Source organism: Paramormyrops kingsleyae, chromosome 5 (assembly GCF_048594095.1).
Source record: "Paramormyrops kingsleyae isolate MSU_618 chromosome 5, PKINGS_0.4, whole genome shotgun sequence".
Lineage (NCBI taxonomy): Eukaryota > Metazoa > Chordata > Actinopteri > Osteoglossiformes > Mormyridae > Paramormyrops > Paramormyrops kingsleyae.
Genome location: NC_132801.1, coordinates 2,252,618 through 2,273,886, shown reverse-complemented (window position 1 = coordinate 2,273,886; position 21,269 = coordinate 2,252,618). Strand labels below are relative to the sequence as shown.

The following is a 21,269-nucleotide window of genomic DNA, read 5'->3' as shown; positions in this document are numbered from 1 at the left end:
TCACCTGGAGAGCTGGCACTCTATGTCCCTGATCAGAATATCGCCAGTTCAAATTCCAGGGTTTGCAAGCTGATGTTGCTGTTGGGCCCTTGAACGAGGCCCTTAATTAACCCCAATGGCTCCAGGGGCACCTGATAACAGCCATCCCTGCACCATGACCTCCATCCCTGCACCATGACCTCCATCCCCGCACCATGACCTCAACCCCCGCACCATGACCTCCACCCCCGCACCATGACCTCAACCCCCGCACCATGACCTCCATCCCTGCACCATGACCTCAACCCCCGCACCATGACCTCCATCCATACACCATGACCTCAACCCCTGTACCATGACCTCCATCCCTGCACCATGACCTCCACCCCTGCACCATGACCTCAACCCCCGCACCATGACCTCAACCCCTGTACCATGACCTCCATCCCTGCACCATGACTCCACCCCTGCACCATGACCTCCATCCCTGCACCATGACCTCCACCCCTGCACCATGACCTCAACCCCCGCACCATGACCTCAACCCCTGTACCATGACCTCCATCCCTGCACCATGACCTCCACCCCTGCACCATGACCTCCATCCCTGCACCATGACCTCAACCCCCGCAAAATGACCTCAACCCCTGAACCATGACCTCCATCCCTGCACCATGACTCCATCCCTGCACCATGACTCCACCCCCGCACCATGACCTCCATCCCTGCACCATGACCTCAACCCCTGTACCATGACCTCCATCCCTGCACCATGACTCCACCCCTACACCATGACCTCCACCCCTGCACCATGACCTCCATCCCTGAACCATGACCTCCACCCCCGCACCATGACCTCAACCCCTGCACCATGACCTCCATCCCTGCACCATGACTCCATCCCTGCACCATGACTCCACCCCTGCACCATGACCTCCACCCCCGCACCATGACCTCCACCCCTGCACCATGACCTCCATTCCTGCACCATGACCTCCAGGCTTGCCTTTACCTCTATTTGTGACTGTACGCCTCAACGAGAGCAAAGGCGAAAAAAGAAATTCCCCAGGATATTGAATAACATCTCATCAATATACATTCCTTTGTTCAAACCTTTTGGAATAAGGAACATCAAAACACATCAATATAATGCATTGATATTATATAGAAAAGAGCTTCCCTCCACCAGAGTGAAACCTGTATGTTTTTCACAATTCATTGAAAATACTGAGAAGGGCAATGAATGCTGAATTATACAGAAACTATAAAGAAATGAAAAATTAAGCCTTATTTTTTGTGGTTTCTCTGAAATAATGTCAGAGCATTACGCTGGTTTGTTAATCAGCATACAAGCATTTCAATCAGGCACTTGCGCCATGCTGAAGAGCCCTTAATCATTAGGGGAGCAGGTTTGCCTGGGAGTCTCCAGGCCCCCTATCTTTCAGTGCTGAGCTGTGCTAATGCTGTGCTTTTAAGTCAGTCACACATAATGGACTTCCACTGCGGTTACAATGAGAGATGCACAACAATTTAAACAACAGCTTTATTAAAATCTATAGAGGGACTCTGAAACCCTACATGTTACAACTACAACATCGTTCAGAGCAGAATGAGGCAAACAACACTTTATGCGAATCAACAGTACTGTGAGGACGGCAAGTCTGTACATGATCAAAGGACTTGGAGTCTGCTCCCATGAGGCCCTGCAGGGAAGTGACCCCGAAGGCTGGGCAGTCCTTTGGCGTCCCCTGCTGGCGTAACACCGTGCTCAGCACAGGGAGCTGATCTCGCTTTTGCTGCAGCCCCACTTACAGCAGGCATTGGAGAGCCCGACCACCACATCACGGCCCTTGCGGTCAGAGGTGCGCAGCGCCTCCAGTACCTCTTCTGAAATGAGGGATCGCACCGGCCGGATCCAGGGGCTCCAGCGGGGGGTCTCTGCTGCAGGGAACTGCCGGTAAGGAAGTCCGGGGATGGCATTTGGGCTCCAGCTGTCCGAGGCCTCATTGAGGGGTCCAAAATGGTCTTCCATAAAGTCATCTGGGTGGGAGGATGGGAAATGTTACACCAACCAGTAACATCATCAGCATCATGATTGTCCAGTCAGAACATGTGTCCCCCTACAGGCAACATGATTGTCCACCAAACTCTCCAACCATTAAACGATAAACCGGGTCACAACTGAGAAGCTGGTGACACAGAGGTGGACACATTGATGTTCACAGAGAATGGCAAAAAAAAATTACAAATTTCCATGGAAATAGAGACAAAATTCTTTTACAAAGAAATGGACAGATGGATGCTCACAGCTTATTTTATATAAGCAGGGAGAAGAGCGGACATACAGACTAACAGAGAAACAGACAGACAGACAAAGTGCAATGCAAAAAGAAAGAGACAGACAGACACGTGATACAAAATGACAGATAGACAGAGAGACAGACTGCAATACAAAAAAGAGGGATAGACAGTCAGTGAGACAGACCAACAGACAGATTGTAATACAAAAACACAGAAAGAATGAGACACAGGCAGACCACAATACAAAAACGTAGAACTAGAGAGACAAAGTTAGAGACAGACATAGAGACAGACAGACTATAATACAAAAACACAGAGACAGAAAGACAGGCAGACAGACTGCAACACAAAAAGACAGAAATAAATAAAGTGACGGACAGACTGCAATACAAAAAGAGGGATAGACAAAGTCAGTGAGACAGACCAACAGACAGACTGTAATACAAAAACACAGAAAGAACGAGACACAGGCAGACCACAATACAAAAACGTAGAACTAGAGAAACAAAGTTAGAGACAGACATACAGACAGACAGAAAAACAGACTGTAATACAAAAACAGAAATAGACAGAGAGACAGACAGACAGACAGACACACTGTAATACAAAAAGACAAAGAGAGATCATAGAGACAGAGACACCGACAGAGAGAGAGACGGACATGCTTCCAGTCTCACCCGCCGTGTCCACAGCCCTCCTCCAGCGGGACCCCCCGCAGGTGAAGATGACGGCTCGGATGAACTCACGTCCGCACAGCTTGACCCCATAGGCAGGGTGAGTGTCGGTGGCCCCAACTCTGGCCACCAGAAGGCAAGCGGCCAGCAGTGCACCTTTCCACATAGCCGGCCGGGGAAGCGGGGTGGAGCTTTGCAGTGTCGTGCGGTAAAGCGGATGTTCCTGGGGGGTCCTCCTGTCCTCCTGGCTGCTGGTCTTTGCCTTGGTCACTGCTGTGTGCCGCCTGGTCCCCTACATCCCCCTTATATTGGGGTGGGACACGCAACCCACAGGCAGCAGCAGAGCCACAGATAGTCGAACGAGATAGAGGATGGGACCTTTACGGAGACAATGTCGGGACAGGACGCGGCATAATCAGCAGAGCGTTTTCCAAAGGAGTATGTCTCATCTGATGACAGATGACCTTTCTGTCCCCTTGTCACCTCCCTCCACCTGTATCTCCATCCTCAGGACCAGCTCCAACTTAATGCATACAAATCTGCAAAATCCTTGTTGGCTGCCAATGCAACTGATGCATCAGCCAGAGAAAGGGCTGAAAAAAGCAGATCACATGCAGTGCAAGGAATAATAATTTTGCATTATTTATTTACTTTTTATCAGCATTTGAATTAATATATAATATAATTAAATATCGATCACTAATAAACATGATTCAATTAATTTCTAATTAGTTATTTTCAGGCGATTTATTAAGCTTATTACTTTTTTATGTTTCGCAGTGCAATAGAAAGTCTTTCATTTATGTTTTCTGTGGTCATTTATGCTTTTGCATTAACACAATTTGAATGATTTATAATGGGATTTTTTCCAACAATAAAAAACACATCAAAGCTACTGTTTTTTTCCTCAGAGTACCAACCGCGCCCCCTGCTGCATCTAAGCCATCCCTGGATGTCGCCTCAGACTGACACCCTTGGGGTCGTGTCAGGACACCCAGCGTTACCCTGCGACATGCAGAAATAGTGTGACCTTTAAGCAACCGATAAGGAGTTTGAGCATAATAATAAGAGCAGATAGGGGCTAAGGCTGCATTTCATTATCTACAGCCTGAGAGCCAAAGGTTCCTCACCTCGAGCGGAAGTAACAAAGCGACCTACAACTGACAGTGACTGCGCGGTTGGCATTTTCCGCATCATTTTCTGATCTTTGCAAGCAAAATAGCACTCAGACCAAACATCCTTAATCGCTTCATGTAGTCTTAATAGGAGCGATAAACAATCATGGCGTGTAATTGGACATTTTGTGTAATTCTGAGATGTGACATTTCGACAAGCGTGTATAGCTCTGAGAAACTCTCTCTGTGCTGGACCCAATATCGACTGCTTTTCAGCGATAAAAAAAGGCAGGATGAAACAAGAAGAGCTGACGGGATTATGTTTGCGCTGCTTGGCACATGGCGTCCCAGAGTTAAGGTTACACCTACGCTGCCAAAGTAACACTTTGTAAGTGTAATTAGACAGCCGACATGACGCAGCCCCGTGAAGGTGCATTACAGACTCTACAAAGTGTTTTGAACCGATACTCCGAGCTGGTGATTTTTTTCTTAATGGATAATTCAACGTGTAAGTTTAGAAAACTCTTTTAAAAAGTCTCCGTAAAAAAAGCATGAACCTAAGGTAATCTTGTGACCTTTCAGCCACACTTGTTTTGTTTCTTGACATCCTGTCTTGTTTTATGCTAAATCTTGCCATCAGGCCGTCATAATGGGACTGAAACCAGACAAGTGTGTTTGCAAGTTTTTGCGTTACATGTTATTCATCGAAGTTAACACCATGTTTGTGCCATGTGGAAATGGTAACAATTAGCATTTAAGTTTCGATATTGTATTAAATGTGGATATAACTTTTCCCCTTTGCGTGTTGGATGGATTTGTGTAGCTTACATATTTCTCCGCAAAATGAAATTTACAGTAATAAGCACTATTTGTATATACATTATTTTGCAATAAAAATTTATTGAATACAGGGACATACAGATGTATTTCTCTCAGAATGATCTCACATAACATTATATCCCACTACATTTTTTTTCTAGACTTTTTTTTATTGTAAAACGTGTAGCTTAGTTGATTAAGTTTGAGCGATACTACCTGACATTTAGAACTAATGATTTACCTAGATGGACATATTATTCCATTTAGGTGGTAAACACTTAAAATGACTGAACAAAAAGCAAAAAAAAACAGTAAGAAGCTTATTGGAAATGAGACACACACACATCGATAGATTTCCAGTCTAATAGTAATAATCCAGTTTGATTGACAGTTGAATGGCCCAATTGCAGAAGAATTTGGAGTAGGTTTAAATTGCGCAGTTCCTTTATGTGATTGACAGAGCCTTCTTGCGAATAAAACGAGAGGCAGTTTATTGACAAGTGAATAGCCCTATCGTAGGAAAACAAGTTAATAGTTCGTTTCGCAATTTAGCCAATCAATAGCTAGGAGAGGGAGGGATGAAACTAGGTGGGTAGCAACAGTTGCCCCGGTGAGGACGAAGCGCCATAGCCACGGTAGTCCTGGCGACAAGAACCCAGCAACGAGAATCAACAACAACAACCCGAACCTTTAAAAAATAACAACGCCAAAAATACCGGAGGAAAATCCACTGGAGATCAAAGGTGATGAAAACGAAAACTTTATTCGTCGTCAAATATTTTTTAAATGAAAAAGATCGGAAACACTGCTGTTATTTCCTCGTTTGTTGTTTCTGTAGCCCCACATAGCTTGCTGGATCGAGGCGGGGGTGCGAGTGCTGTATCTGTGCCTAGCCGCTTTCCACTTGCAGGCGGTTGTTATGACGATGTCAAATCCGTGATTGGAGTACAAAATGGCGGGTGTTGTAATGTGCGAGGTTGCTGTACTTTATTTGGTTTTGTTTCAGAGACGTAGTATTTTGCCGGACTCCGGGAAACTAGAGCAATGGGTAAAATAGCTAATATTACAAAGTATTAAGCGGGAAGTGGCGAGGTACGTGTCGTTCGTGTGGTTTTGGTAAAATGTTGTATTTTACAAGCAAACGTTTTGCTGCTTACTTTGAACAGTCGTTGTTTATGGTTGCCGCAGTCTCAGACGGACTCTTACAGATATTGTGAGGATCTACGTTTATAAGCAGCTTTTTCTAAGTTTCGTCTGTGCCAGCGAAAGTCGACGAGCCATATGCTTGGCAGATCGTCTTCCGCGGCTGTCAGAGTAGGGGTGTCAAACGGGGAAGTGTGTTAGGGGTGGGGTGACGGGAAAGGGAGGGGACGGCGGCCGGGGGGGGGGTCTTGCGTGATTGACATAAGGCGTTAGCCAATTGGAAGGCGAACTTACCCAGCGACCTGCCAATGATGACGAGGCGTTAAGTAGCCCCAATGAAAAGTGGTGGGGAAGCCCAAGGCCGCGCTCTCTAGTGAGAAGTGCTGGCGGTCCGGTTTCACTTCTAACCGCTATTTGCGTCTGTTCTCTTCACTCTTCGGCATGTAACTACCGACCAGCTGGCTATGCGCTGTGTATAGCGGCTTTCCTTCATTCAGTCTCTTTTTCCTCAAAATAGTCAAACTCCAGATTCTGCGCTTCCCATAGTTTTTCGCGTTAAAGTCATTCGTTACTCATCGTTGAGAAACCACACGTAAGGTCGAGTTCATGTATATCTGTATTTGTTTAATTTACTGATGCACTGGAGGCATGGAACTAACCAAGTGCAGTTGGGCTGAACTTCCATCCGGTGCCAGTGCGGCTTAGGTTTGACGAAGAGCTACGCAGACGCTGCGCATAGCAAGTAACTGCTATGGCGTTTTTTAACAAAGGGCTCAAAACGAACTTTTTAAAAACATGTAACACACCTGTAACACTTGGCCATGTTTAAAAAGATGAAATAACGAAAACATACTATTTAATTCACACTGGACGGACCAATTTAGCTTAATTTTACCGGATCAAATTAAGGCTAAGACGACCGGTTTGCGGACTCGTCTGCAAGGTGTGGTTAATGAAAGCGGTACATGTAAACGCTACCGCCCCTTCGGTGACGATCACTCTGCTAAATCAGAGAACTACACACAAACACAGTGTATCACTAATTTGATAGCTGCACGCAATCATTGTTACCACCATCCATTCAAGATTCAAAAGTTTTCACTGTCATTGTGTTACATGCAAGGAGATTACGTTAGTGACTTCCCATGTCGATGCAATCACAAATAGGAATTGAACTATATATAAACATTACACAATATGTAAAAGTAAACAATGTGCAGAGTAAAAATACATTTAAGTAGTGAAACTATTAAAGAAATGTATTATAAACAGTATGTAACTATATCTGCGTAAGCGAACGCAGTCGCGCGACTCTAAATATTAAAAAAGAAAAGCCGAAAAGCTTTGAGGTGCCACGCTGATGAGAAAAGTGTGCGATTGATATGACAGGATCACGACGGTGGAAAATGATCATGGAGCTGATAAAGCGAGAACCGTTATTGGAGAAAGGCGGAATGAGAAGAGTGGGCTGTTGGTGTCGGCGGAGGACAGCCTAGCTGTCCAGTGTCCCCTCCGCACTGCACTCCACAGTCAGCCGATTATCTGTCACTGAACACTGAGTCGTCTTGTGACAGGAGCGATACAGAATAGCTATCTGTGGTCATGATTTTTTTTTTTTTTTTTTTGCAAGATCTACTATGTTTGGACCTCATAGACAAACTCAGGCCTGGCGAAATTATTCTTAGTCAACCGTGGCAGTTATTTAAAAGAAATCGGACATGGACAAAATCCGGTGTGTCACTTCCGTCCATGGTTCGCCAACACAAATCAATAATATGACAAAAATATTAATGTTAATAAATTATTGAAGCACCATTTTAAACTACTTTAGATAGTTTTAATTATTAAACCAAATGAGGCTGACACACAATCTTTGCTTGCGTTGCTGAATTAGACCCTTGGGGGAAAGTATTTGGGGTTAGTAGTAGCAATGTGAACACATATTTTATATACACAATTTGACCCAAATTATGTGCCAATGAACATATTTTATAAATTATGGCAGTGACATAATTGACATCATGCCTTTAATACCGTCTAATTACATTAATTTAAATCTCAAGTTAAAATGTAAATTTGGTTTTTAATCAGATCTCTGATGCTTTAATAATCAGGACTGCAAGTCTCCTTACCTAGTACTCCAGGTTTTGCTTGTTATTTTGCTTGAAACTACGGTGGGTGTGATTACGAAGCATGATCTATCAGTGATTCCAGCGTGAGCTTACAGAGTAGCAAAGGTGAAGTTAGTCAGTGATTGACAGCACTCAATAGCTTCGTCCACAATGGAAATTAAAGCTTGAATGATTTTGATCTAGGAAGTTCTTACTTCAGGCCAGCCCATCCTGAAGTCCCTGCCCTCGAGGGCTGCATTGTGTTTGTTATGCAGGATACCCTGGCTCTCAGCCGCTTAACTACAGTTGTTATTTGGACATTTGAGCAGGTTAACAGTGCTGGTGAGGTGTCACACTGGTGCTGACAGAAATGTATGTAAAGGCTGTAGGGCTGCTGAAGGACTTTACAGTTTCTATGGTATCTTAGAATTTTAAATGATAACACTGGCAATATATAGGCCTACTGATCCCTACACAGGAATGGACTTAAAATATATTTTAGTCCTGGCCCACGATAGGCCGGCCTGTTGGGAATTCCCACTGTAGCCCCAACGACCAGTCCATCCCTCTCCATATGTTTTCTATTGGCAATAAGCTGCGAGGTGAATAAAAAATCCTTATCCTGATTTGCTTAATTTGTATTCTCCTACAGAATAGAGCAAGTTGGTGCTTGACTCATTAAGACAGTTTATTCCCTGCTGTAATCATAGATAAATAAAATGATCAGCAGAACGCAATTGAAGTTATTGTACCATCAGTTGCCTGTCTGGAAAAAATATGTAAAATCTGTGTAGTACAAATGCTCCTTCAAAAATGACTGCAAGTAATTACACAGGGAAATCATGTCAAGACTCCCACATAAACTGATCGAGGTTAAGATGGGTGTAACGCAAATTAAGCAGACATATTGTGTACAGATTTGTGAAAATGGTCTTGTCAGAATGTTTGTGTTTCCAGCATCTGACTGTGCATGAGACTGGCCTCCTTCCACATGCTTTTTTCAATGAAGTTGTATTGAAATGTCTTACTTAAAAATAGTGTATATTTAGTTAGATGTTTTAATACAGCACCTTTCCCAGCAAAGTATCCCCAAAGCGTTTGACAAAAATATATTAAGGTCACCATAGATTAGTTGTTCTATAGTAAAGAAAAAAAATAAATTAAGTAGTTATAGGTGGGTTTAAATAAATAGGAGGGGAGACATAAAGATTATAGAAAGGGTTGTGAGTTAAATCAGCATGTTGTGTCTAAGGGTAGGGCGCTGTAGCCTGTGTCTGACCTTGACAGCCTGTGCCGAGGGCGGCTGGCTTATCAGACGAGCTTCTCCACATTGGTCAGAAGGTCCCGCATCAGGTTTCACGCTGCTGGGGACAGGGTGATGTGGCTGCGGCTTGCGTGCTCTTTCGGAAGCATCTCTCCTGCGTATATCCTTTCTTTATTTCAGTACAGACTATTTTTTTCTCATACAGGAAGTTCCTCAGAGAGCTTTCTGGGGAAAACAAAAGCCCTTATCCGCTTCTGTTTTTTTCTATTACCGTCTTTCTAAAACACACCCTTTGAACAGATGGTGCAGACGTGGATTAGAAAGGGGCTCGCATGCAAAAGGGATGCACTTTGTCTAGAGTGCAACCGCGGCTGCCTTAGAGCCAGCAGCTGGGGCAAACGCGTGACACTGATTGTCTGTGTGGCACGTGGTGATGCTACGTAAGTGGAGATGCACCCTCTCCCAGCCTCTCCTTACGGCTGGCAGGCTGGTTTTGCTGTGACACACCGTGAGACTGGGGGCATAACATGTACTAAATGGACAAAGTATTGGGACACCTGGCCATTATACCCACAGGAACTTTTATCACATCCCATTGTAAACCCATAGGCATCAATATGGAGCTGGTCCCCCCTTTGCAGCTATAACAGCTGCCACTCTTCTGGGAAGGCTGTCCACAGGATTATGGAGTGTGTCTGGGAATTTTTGCCCATTCATCCAGAAGGGCATTTGTGAAGTTGGGCACTGATGTTGGTTGTGAAGGCCTGGCTCACAATCTCCATTCTAGTTCATTCGAAAGGTGTTTGATGGCGTTGAGGTCAGGGCTCTGTGTGAGCCAGTCAAGTTCTTCTACAGCAAACTCGCCCAACCGTGTCTTTATGGACTTTGCTTTGTGCACTGGGGCACAGTCATGCTGGAACAGGAACAGTTCCCACAAAGTTGGAAAACTAGAATTGTCCAAAATGTCTTGCTGTGCTGAAGCATTAAGAGTTCCCTTCCCTGGAACTAAGGGGCCAAGCCCAACCCCTGATAAACAATCCTATACCATTATCCCTCCTCCACCAAACTTTACACTTGGCACAATGCAGTCAGGTACCATTCTCCTGGCATCCGCCAAACCCAGACTCATCCATCAGACCGCCAGACAGGGAATCATGGTTCATCACTCCACAAAACACGTTTCTACTGCTCCGGAGTCCAGTGGCAGTGTGCTTTATACCACTCCATCAGACACTTGGTGATGTGAGGCCTGCATGCAGCTGCTCAGCCATGGAAGCCCATTCCATGAAGCTCCCAGTGCACAGTTTCTGTGCTGGAGTTAATGCCAGAGAAAGTTTGAACTCTGCAGTTATTGAGTCAACAGAGCGTTGGTGACTTCTGTGCACTCATGCCGAGGCACCGGTTGCTCTTTCAGTTCACCTTTCAGCTGTGCAGACTCAGGCGGCCTGAGTGTTGCTTTCTGTGTTTCTCATCACGTGTCTCTGTGCCGTGCTGCTCGTAGGGACATTTCTGTGTATAAGAACATAATTGGTCACTCAAGCAACACAAGTTACTGTCTCCCTTTCACAAGCATCAGGAGCCACAGCCTGACCCTCAAGCCTGCCAGTGAGACAAACAGACAGAATCTGCCAGTGAGACTGAACAGACAGAATCTGCCAGTGAGACGGAACAGACAGAATCTGCCAGTGAGACGGAACAGACAGAATCTGCCAGTGAGACTGAACAGACAGAATCTGCCAGTGAGACGGAACAGACAGAATCTACCAGTGAGATGGAACAGACAGAATGCTTGTTTTGTGGAAAAAATGAGAAATGTAACAATGGGAGTGAATTTTTGATGAAATGATTGTTTTTGGCACAAAGGCTTTGTTGTCTTGCTACTTTTTTCCATATCTGGGGCTGGAATTAGTCCAGCCTGCTGTTTTTTCTTTCAAATCGATGTGTTTTCTGCATGCCTGTGGCGTGTTTCCTTTGAAACGCTCAGCACCTGGAGATGAAAACATCTCTGGGATGAAACACAAAACCGGAGCCCTGTGTGGTTGAGGCTGACTGCGGGGGGGGGGGGGATGCCCTAGAGGGGGGCAGCCATGAATTCCAGCTATCACATTACATCAGAACCACCCCCACAGCCCTGTCCTTTCCTCAGTTTCTCTTCCCGTTACCCGCTGACAGCTGGCACGCCGTGACAGAGGCAGTCCCGAGTAATGCCTTCGGCCGTTCATAACGCAGTCGGAGCAACGCGTCGCATGAAATGCAGGTCAAGCATCCGTGGCTGAAAGTCGCACTTAAATATGCGTCGTGGTTGCGCATGAGTGGGCTGTGCTGTGGGTCTGTGCCTCATGGTGCCTCTAATGACACGCTGACAGGGGTCAAACGGGTTTTTTTTGGTCCTGAATAGATCAGACTCTTGGTATTTGTGGTGGGCGTGTGCAGGGTGCATAACATTCAGGTTTATGGCTCTGGGTAAATCGCTGGTGAAGTGGGGAGGACCTGGTGGATGGACGTGTGTCATGAAGGCCGCGTGAGCGCAGGGTGCAACCTGCCGGATGTCATGGTGGTTGAGTTGTGTGTGAACGTGACTTTTGACGGCTCCTTCTTCCCCCTGCAGTGCAGACTGCCCATCGTGGTGATGGCTACTCCAGGCTACGTGGAGGAGCTGCAGCAGCCCACGCAGCAGCCAGGGGGCGCTCTGGGCGTGACTCCCGGCCAGCCGCCGGCCCCTCCCACTTCCACCCCTCCTGCCCCGCCCCCCTTCCTGGCCGAACTGCAGACGGCAGTCACGCCCCCGCCCGTCACAGCCACTGCCCCTCCTCAGACAGGCCAGGCCACGCCCCCAGCAGCCCAGGCCACGTCGCAGAAGCAGGCCACACCAGCGCAGTACGTCACCGCGGAGATCCAGGGCTCCGGCACTGCCTCCAGCAACGGGCAAAGCACGCCGCAGTACATCGTGGTCACCGTCACTGGTGAGGGGGCGGCATGAGTGGGGATTTAGCAGAATATGGCACAGGGCACAGGGCAGGGGACGCCCAGGGTGGGATGCCAGTCCGTCATAGGGCAAAGGGCAGGGGACACCCTGGACAGGGTACCAGTCCCTCAGCAGGGGGGTGCAGCGCTGAGATCACATAGTCAGAGCTGAGACCCCCTAAAGGGTTAAAGTGCATTGCTCCCATGCACGGGGCTTTACTACGTCACTGCGGTGTGTCCCCAGAGGGCCAGAAGCGAGAGCGGCAGGCCCCGTGAGAAAGCCGCTGGCTCACAGGGTTGTAAATGCTCTCTGGGTAGGAGGTGTCATGAGTAAACCTGAGGAGATTTTAGCACAGGAAAAAATCATGAGAGGAATACTATCGGACAGCCGCGGCCTTGTCTCCGAAACCCGGGCCGGCCTTCCTGTCTGCGATCCAGGCTCTTACGCCAAATCCACTATGGGACTCCTGGAGCAGGGAAGAAACCTCCTTCCCTCTCTCTCTCTCTCTCTCTCTCTCTCTCTCTCTCTCGCTGCCCTCGTCTGGCTGTTTGAGCCGACCTCTTCCGCACGCTGGTGCTGCCGCTAACGCGGCCTGTGTTTATTTCAGGCCTGTCTATAAGTGGAGTGACCCAGTCAGTGTCACGTAGCACTGGTGTCCCGTTTCAGCAGGAAGGGAAAAGAGGCAGGTCGCTCTGCGGCTGCTGTCGCTCGCGCCTCCTTGCGAGCGCGGGAGGACCGGTGTGCCACGCCTCCCTGCTGCTCTGTCTTCTCCAGACCACGTCTATGGGCGTGCAGGAGCTCGTCAGATAAGCCACAAACAGCCCCTTTGATTCGGTTATCGCCACGCGGCCCCAGCACAGTAAAAGCCCCATCAGGAAATGACAGGACGGTGTCAGCGTCCGAGATGGAGAGGAGCCCCCACCCTCCTCCTTCCTCAACATGATCCCTGTGTTTATGCCGAGGGGGGATTTCGGCTCCCGTTTGTGGAGATTACCTGTCCAAGGCTGCCGTCCTTTTGAGTGATATAAGGGGAGGCAGATGCAGGCTGGGAGAGCCTGTCTCTCTGGCTCCATCCCTACCCTGTGCCCTGGCAGCGATGTACTACTCAGGATGGCTGTACTGCCCCCACAACAGGCACCGTGAGTACCCCCCACCCCCCACCCCCCACGCCCAGCGGGTTCCAGCTCTACTCCACACTGCTGGCGCTCATCTCTGCCTGCCCGTTATCCTCCTTCCCTGTCCCCCATCTCACTTTCTCTCCCTCTTTCTCTCCCCCAGAGGGCTCCTTGCACTCCAGCGACTCGGTGTCTGACTCCAGCCCTCCCCCGCCCGCGGTGCAGACGGCCGTGCCCACGCAGGTGGTGCAGCAGGTACCTCCGGGGGGGGGGGGGGGGCTGGGCTGGGAGGGTTCCATTTTGAGGTGTCCCTTTGCTTCTGCTGTAGGCTTCCCCTTGTCTGCTGGGGAAGTTCCCCTCTAAGTAGCCAAACCAACCTTGGTTTCGAGGGTCAGGCTGTGGTGACCCCCCCCCCCACCCATACATGAGCCGTGCCTCTGTCACACCCTGTCGCCTCTCCCGCATCCCCGTGGTCACACCGTGGTGTCTCCCCCCGCTTTCAGAGACTCTGTATCAGGGAGAGGGAGGAGCAGGTAGAAGCAGGCCAGATGAAAGGATCGGTCACAGGGGGGCGCATCTCCAGCGAGGAGCCGCCGTGGGCCGCTGGCGTCCCACTCTGCTGCACCGTGGGTCACCCCCCCCTTTCTAGCTCGCCTTCCCCCAGGCCCACTCCCTCCCGCTGCCCTTTGTGGATGTTCACCACTGCCCCCCAGTGGTCTTGTCAGCTATGGATGCTGCGTGAGCTGACTGCCATGCACAGAGTAGAGAGGGCAGGCAGGAAGCAGGTACAGATAGACAGGGTGAGAGGACTCCAGGCCACTTCCTGAATTACTCTAATAAGCTGCTTCTGGCCCAATTTAAAGGTAGATTGTATGCCAAGCAGCATTTTTCAGTGTATCCCCGTAGCATTTCTGGGCTGGATTCGGTAGACTGCCATGCCGTGGCTCATCCTCCAGGGGGCGCCATGCTGACCCAGCGTGTGTTGCCTTCAGGTGCAGCAGTTGCAGTCAGTGCCAGTCCAGCATGTGTACTCCAGCCAGGTTCAGTACGTGGATGGCGGAGAGACCAGCTACACCACCAGCACCATGTGAGTTCTCGTGCACATATGAGAAACACCGTGCGCCAGTCTGAGTGCCCTCACTCCTTTGTTGTCCCCTCACCCTGTGCCCCCCCTGTTCAGACGGTCCAGCAGCTACACCTACACGGACACCCCTCTCTACACCCAGACTGGCCCCTCCTCTTACTACGAGGCTCCACCCGCCTCGGGGGCTCAGGTGGCGGCACCAGCCACGTCACAGGCCGTACCCGTGACAGCAGGGGGCGCTGCCGTGTCCATGTTTGTGGCCAACACCACCTCGGGTACGGCCACCGCAGGCACCGTGGCCGTGGTGGCAGGAAGCACCCCCGGTGGGGCAGCGGCAGCCGCTGGGGCTGGGGGCGGGACCACAGCAGCGGGGGCGGGGGGAACCGGCGGCGGCAGCAACGGCGGCAGCGGAAGCAGCTACGTCATCCAAGGAGGGTACATGCTGAGCGGGGCCGCCGGAAACCAGAACTACTCACACAGCATCCGGGCGTCACCAGCCACGGTCAGTACGGAGGACCGCGCTGACCGCTCGCTCTGCGTGAGTGTGGAGCGCGTGCATCCCGACGAGCATGCCTGCGCATCTGCCAGGTGTTTGTTCCTGTTTGTGTGATGGCGCCCCCTGGTGCCCCCCCAGGTGCAGTGGCTGCTGGATAACTACGAGACGGCGGAGGGCGTGAGCCTGCCGCGCTCCACCCTCTACTGCCACTACCTGCTGCACTGCCAGGAGCAGAAGCAGGAGCCGGTGAACGCCGCCTCCTTCGGGAAACTCATCCGCTCCGTCTTCATGGGGCTGCGCACGCGGCGGCTGGGCACTCGGTGAGGATGCCCCGCCTAGACGCGGCCTTCGCCTCGCCAACCCGCCAAGCTCTAACCGTGTCTCTGTCCCTCCCAGGGGCAACTCCAAGTACCACTACTACGGGCTGAGGATCAAGGGCAGCTCCTCCCTGCTGCGGCTGATGGAGGACCAGCAGCACCTGGCCATGAGGCAGCAGCCTTTCTCCCAGAAGCAGAGGTGAGACGCTTTTCCTCTTGCCTCTCTGATGTCATTTATTTCCCTAATTGATGCTTTGTTTCCTGAAACGAAGTTCCTGCCTAAAGGTACAACAGCATACCAGATCGTAGACCAGCCAGTCAGCTGCACTTTGATTGACTACTACTACTACTACTATTACTACTATTATCTACTGTCTATTTTCTCCTCGGCTTCTGAAGGTTAAAGCCAGTGCAGAAAGTTGAAGGCATGACGAACGGAATGGGCCAAGGGGTGGGGCAGCAGCAGGGGGCGGGGCTTTCTGACATCAGCGCCCAGGTGCAGCAGTACCAGCAGTTTCTTGGTAAGTGAGAGATGTGAGAGGTGGAGGTGGGGATTCGCCTGAAGAGGGAGCTTAATGGCTGCTTCTCCTGTGATCAGACGCATCCCGCTCTCTGCCCGAGTTCTCGGAGATAGACCTGCAGGGCAAGGCCCTACCCGAAGGGATCATGTTGGAGCACATCAGGAGCTTCCAGCTGCTGTATCGTGAGCATTGCGAGGTAGCGTCCGACCCACGTACCCCCGAGCCCCATGGTAGCGCTGGTGGCCAGCCGTAATGTTACCTATCCTGTCCCTCTAAAGGCCATCCTGGATGTGATGATCAACCTACAGTTCACCCTGGTGGAGACCCTGTGGAAGACCTTCTGGAGGTTCAGTGAGAATCCGGCTGGTGACGTGGACCCACTCAGCGTGTGAGTCTGACTCCCCTTGGTTCCAGCTTTCTCAGGCTGCAACAGGATATGCACCAGTCACATGGCTGCACTGCCCTCTGCTGACCTGCGTGTCTCCTGCCACAGCCACGATGAATCGGAGAAGCGGCTACCCAAATCGTGTCTGGTGCTGTTGTGCAAGTACGAGCCGGTAGTGCGCTGGAGCCGCCAGTGTGACAACACACTTTACCAGAGCCTGGTGGAGATCCTCATCCCTGATGTACTGCGGCCCATCCCCAGTGAGTGTCCTGCTAACATGACAACACTGCTAATGCTAATGTCCAGCTCATCCCCAGTGAGTGTCCTGCCAACATGACAACACTGCTAATGCTAATGTCCAGCTCATACCCAGTGAGTGTCCTGCTTACATGACAACACTGCTAATGCTAATGTCCAGCTCATCCCTAGTGAGTGTCCTGCTAACATGACAACACTGCTAATGCTAATGTCCAGCTCATCCCCAGTGAGTGTCCTGCCAACATGACAACACTGCTAATGCTAATGTCCAGCTCATACCCAGTGAGTGTCCTGCTTACATGACAACACTGCTAATGTCCAGCTCATACCCAGTGTGTCCTGCTTACATGACAACACTGCTAATGCTAATGTCCAGCTCATCCCTAGTGAGTGTCCTGCTAACATGACAACACTGCTAATGCTAATGTCCAGCTCATACCCAGTGAGTGTCCTGCTAACATGACAACACTGCTAATGCTAATGCTAATGTCCAGCTCATCCCAATAAGAGTCCTGGTAATAGTTCACCCACCACTCATGCTAACATTGTGTCCAGTCCCATCTGCATGCAGAAAGAAATACAAACATGACAAAGTGTCTACTGTCCCGCAGGTGCCTTAACACAAGCCATCCGCAACTTTGCCAAGAGCCTGGAGAGCTGGTTGACCAATGCCATGATGAACATACCTGAGGAGATGGTTCGCATCAAGGTTAGCGGTCACCTTCCCACATTCACACGCCAAGCCAGTGCATTTGAAGAGAATAAACACACTGTTGAAGTCACATGCATGTTAGTACAATATACAGATACCCCATCCTTCCCATCCTAATTCTCCAAATTGGCGCCCCCTGTAGGTGACGTCTGCCAGTGCATTTGCGCAGACCCTGCGCCGGTATACGTCCCTCAATCACCTGGCCCAGGCAGCACGGGCAGTCCTGCAGAACACGGCGCAGATCAACCAGATGCTGAGTGACTTGAACCGTGTGGACTTCGCCAATGTGCAGGTTAGCACCCAGCCCCCCCCACACACCCCCCCATCCATGCTCCGCTGCTGCCAGAGGTACATTCTGACCTCTCTTTCCTCTCTCCCTCTAGACATCTCTCCCTGGCTCTGTCTGGAACAGGTTTCGGGGTGCGTGGGTCACGTAGTCAGTTGTAGCCGTGCGTGTGCTGGCACCCGGCTCTCCGTAGCGATAGCACCAAGGGGGCTCTCCCTGTGTCCGCGTAGGAGGGGGGGTGTAGCTAGCAGCAGCTCTGTCACCACAGCGAGCCGCCGGCTAACTCGGCGACCCTGCCGGTCTCCCCCTTTCCCCTCAAGGAGCAGGCCTCGTGGGTGTGCCGTTGTGAGGACCGGCTGGTCCAGCAACTGGAGCAGGACTTCAAGCTCACGCTGCAGCAGCAGAACTCGCTGGAGCAGTGGGCAGCCTGGCTGGATGGGGTTGTCTCCCAGGTCCTAAAGCCCTACCAGGCCAGCGCCACCTTTCCCAAGGCGGCCAAACTCTTCCTGCTCAAGTGGTCCTTCTACAGGTGAGGAACACACAGTTGGCCGGTTTTGACTGAGGTGAATCAGTGCCTTCCCACATGGATCATGCTGGGGCTTTCGGGATGGTTAAAACCCGTAGCCCCCACTGTGCCCTGATCCCTGCCTCTCCCTGTTCCTCCATGCCCTGCCCCGTCCTGGCGATGACCTTTAACCCCCAGTTCCATGGTGATCCGCGACCTGACCCTGCGCAGCGCCGCCAGCTTCGGCTCCTTCCACCTGATCCGGCTGCTGTATGACGAGTACATGTACTACCTGATAGAGCAGCGGGTGGCCCAGGCCAAGGGCGAGACGCCCATCGCCGTCATGGGGGAGGTAGGTGTCTGATGGTCTCCTGCCAGGAGGGAACATGGGCTGGGGACAGACGCAAGACACACAGCGGGTTTGAAAAGCCAGCCGGTTTAGCTCCTGGTCCTGTTTAGTGAAGGTTGGAGGCGGAGCCCAAACCTCCAGAGGCATGATGGGAAAGGTCTGCTTCATGGACTCTAATCTGGTTGTTACCCCTCCTCAGTTTGCCAGTCTGGGCAGAAGCCTGAACACACTGGATCCTGATAAAGGTATGGGTCACCTCTCTGCCAGCTCACAGCTTGCTCGCCTGCACGCTCGCCTCCCCCACTAACCATCACCCCCCCCACACACACACTCTGCTTCCCTCAGAGGAGGAAGAGGATGAGGAAGAGGATAGTGATGATGAGTGCCAGGAACTGACCCTCCCCGCTGACTCCTCTGGTCTGGGGGAGGAATCGCTGGAGCCGCCCGCCAAGCTGGCCAGAACCGACCCGAGGGGGCTCTTCAGTACCAGCCACACGGACAACTGATACACGGAGAGAGAGAGCGTGCGGGAGAGTGAGGTGCATTCACACACAGACACACACACACACAGACACACACACCTGAACTGAGATTAGTGTGTCGCGCCGGAGCCCTGCCCCAAGACGCCTGACGGAGCGAGCTGTAGGGCAAAGGGTAACCTTTCCGAAGCACTGCCTGTAGGAGGGGCCTCTCCTGTCAATCAAAGCTCTCCTTGTGTCTGTTGGTGGATTTTCTGTTTCTGAGCTGCCTGTGGGAAGGACTTCACCTGTCAATCAAAGCCATCCTGTTGTCTATTGGTGGTTTGGGATTTCCGTTCTGCCCACAGGATGGAAGGGGCCTCTCTCCTCAGAGTTGTCCTGGTGTTTGTTGGTGGTTTTGGAGCGTCTGTGCTGTGCTTGTCCATGTAAAGGCATGTGCGTGTACCCCCCGGAGCTGTATCAGTAATGGTATGTTCCAGGTGCTGCTACTATTACTTTTTAAACCTTTATCCATGTACAATAAAAAATTTCTGGTGAGGTCCGGGGGGTGATGGCAGCCTGTCTGCAGGGGCGTCCGTAGCTCTGTAAGGATGTGTGACCCCACCTGCTTATTTTTACAAATGCCCCCCATCCCTGAACAGCCTCACAGGGGCCCGAGTGACCTCACTCACCCTGTCCAAACATCTCAAAGCAGACTGATCCACCTATTGTCATTTCATTTGTTTTCTGTGCCAATCCGCTGCTCCCCAAGTCACACTTTAATAAAATGAAAGGTGTGTAGGTGGTGCGTGTGCTCTGAGGGCGTGGAGAGTGGGCGGGGCCGGTCACTTCACTAGATGCCCTCTTCACCCGCTTCCTGTCGGTCTCATTTCCATGTCTTTTGCATGAGTCACTTCCTCTCCTTGACTTCCTTCATGCCGTCGGCCTGTTCACAGACACCGAGCCGCCAGCGCCTCTAGTTTAACGGGTCACTGTCCCAGCCGCCTGTGCTGGTCTCCTGGTGTTCCCTAATGCTTCCTGACCAATTATATTTAAGTTTGTTCTGTGAACCTGACCCACCAGCTGCTGGGAAGGTTCCGGTGTGCAAGCCAACAAATTAACCGCAAAAGGCTAATAAATATCCGATCTAACAAATTGCACATTGTCAAAGATCTCATACTTTTTTAGTAGGGGCTAATGATACTGGGTTTGTGCTGAAAAGGTTGCATACTTAACGTGAACTTTAAACATGAACGTTAAACTGCAGGACAGCTCGTTGGAAGAATAACCCTCTATGTCTGTCTACAAATGTGAACTACAGAAAAACAACAGACATATATCATGCTGTTTTTTCAAATCTGACTCTTCCAGCATCTCTGTTGATTTCTGAAGCAGCACCTCAGGTATGAAGGTCATGGATACAGAATGACACAATGTCAGGAAAAACATTTGCATATGACATGAGTTTTATTGGCAGATATCCCCACACTGGTATTATGTAGGGCAGGGCTGCCCAACTCCAGTGCTGGGGGGCCAGAGCCCTGCACATTTTTGGGTTTCCCCTCATTTAACACACCTGATTCAACTCCTTGTGTTAATTACCACACAGCACTTGAGCTGAATCATTTATGGTGGAACAGGGAAAGAACTAAGCTACACAGGGCTCCCCTCGGCATAGATCGTTCCCTATGTACTACATTACCCATGAGGCTATGTTACCCAGAAGAGAGTCTCCCATTGTCCACTATCCAGGTGGCACCATTCAACCATATTATAAAATTCACCAATACCCCCAAGACTGACACCCTGGGAATCATCTGTCTTCATCTGCATCACAGGTCTGTTATCATTGTCACATAGTGGCCACCCATGTGCTCTGTGACACCACATCAGAACAGTGTTGTTGTCCTGGTCTGGTCCAGCCCTGCTCATTTCACTCGCTCCATTTGTCCAGACCAGTACCGACCCACAGAAGCACCACACTATGGGTAGCAGCTGGGCCTCGTGAGGCAGACTCCCTACTAAGCACCAAAGCACAGTGCTGCTCCACCCTTTGATGCTCAAAGCCCGGTTGTACTCCGCCCCCAGAACTCCACCTATAGCCAAACAGCCTAAGACCTTTCTGTGCATGCCAGCAAGCCACACCCCCTTAAAGATTTTACAAGTTTAGTAAATAGATGTAAAGATTTCTGTACAAATACTTTTTAAATGTAATTACTAGAGAGAACATATATTGATTTAACCTTGTCTGCTGTTGCTTTGCTTTTGTACACGTTGAACCGTCATGGCCTTATTTAAAATGGTAGTGTAGCAATTCAGATGTATTTACTATGTATTTAGCTCTCGTTCTGGTATTTAATACACTGTCGTTTTGAATTGCAGAATTTGTAGAAAAATGCCGTGTTTGGACTA

General features: G+C 50.2%; 2 protein-coding genes across 5 annotated transcripts; one reads left to right on the top strand and one right to left on the bottom strand.

Moving 5' to 3' along the window:
- Positions 1–1,508: 1,508 nt before the first annotated feature.
- On the bottom strand, positions 1,509–8,314 carry rln3b (relaxin 3b). Of its 2 annotated transcripts, none has more exons than XM_023841002.2 (3): positions 8,164–8,314; positions 2,958–3,332; positions 1,509–2,019 (listed from the first exon to the last, which is right to left on the bottom strand). In XM_023841002.2, the coding sequence occupies exons 2-3, from the start codon at positions 3,118–3,120 to the stop codon at positions 1,748–1,750; spliced, it is 435 nt and encodes a 144-aa protein (XP_023696770.1). In that variant the 5' UTR covers positions 3,121–3,332; positions 8,164–8,314; the 3' UTR covers positions 1,509–1,747. The 2 variants fall into 2 exon arrangements, with proteins under 2 accessions (XP_023696770.1, XP_023696769.1); XM_023841001.2 differs by lacking the exon at positions 8,164–8,314 and adding an exon at positions 6,326–6,928 and having other exon boundaries at positions 2,958–3,547.
- Positions 8,315–11,554: 3,240 nt separating this feature from the next.
- Positions 11,555–20,012, top strand: rfx1b (regulatory factor X, 1b (influences HLA class II expression)). Of its 3 annotated transcripts, none has more exons than XM_072711845.1 (18): positions 11,556–11,663; positions 12,015–12,369; positions 13,650–13,741; positions 13,990–14,286; positions 14,479–14,573; positions 14,667–15,108; positions 15,205–15,386; positions 15,463–15,582; positions 15,783–15,904; positions 15,982–16,100; positions 16,183–16,292; positions 16,398–16,549; positions 17,159–17,256; positions 17,402–17,551; positions 17,866–18,074; positions 18,249–18,402; positions 18,599–18,644; positions 18,745–20,012. In XM_072711845.1, exons 1-18 carry the CDS (start codon positions 11,658–11,660, stop codon positions 18,903–18,905), a joined length of 2,910 nt encoding a protein of 969 aa, XP_072567946.1. In that variant the 5' UTR covers positions 11,556–11,657; the 3' UTR covers positions 18,906–20,012. The 3 variants fall into 3 exon arrangements, with proteins under 3 accessions (XP_072567948.1, XP_072567946.1, XP_072567947.1); XM_072711846.1 differs by having other exon boundaries at positions 11,557–11,663; positions 14,667–15,072; XM_072711847.1 differs by lacking the exons at positions 18,249–18,402; positions 18,599–18,644; positions 18,745–20,012 and adding an exon at positions 17,643–17,679 and having other exon boundaries at positions 11,555–11,663; positions 17,866–18,027.
- Positions 20,013–21,269: the final 1,257 nt, after the last annotated feature.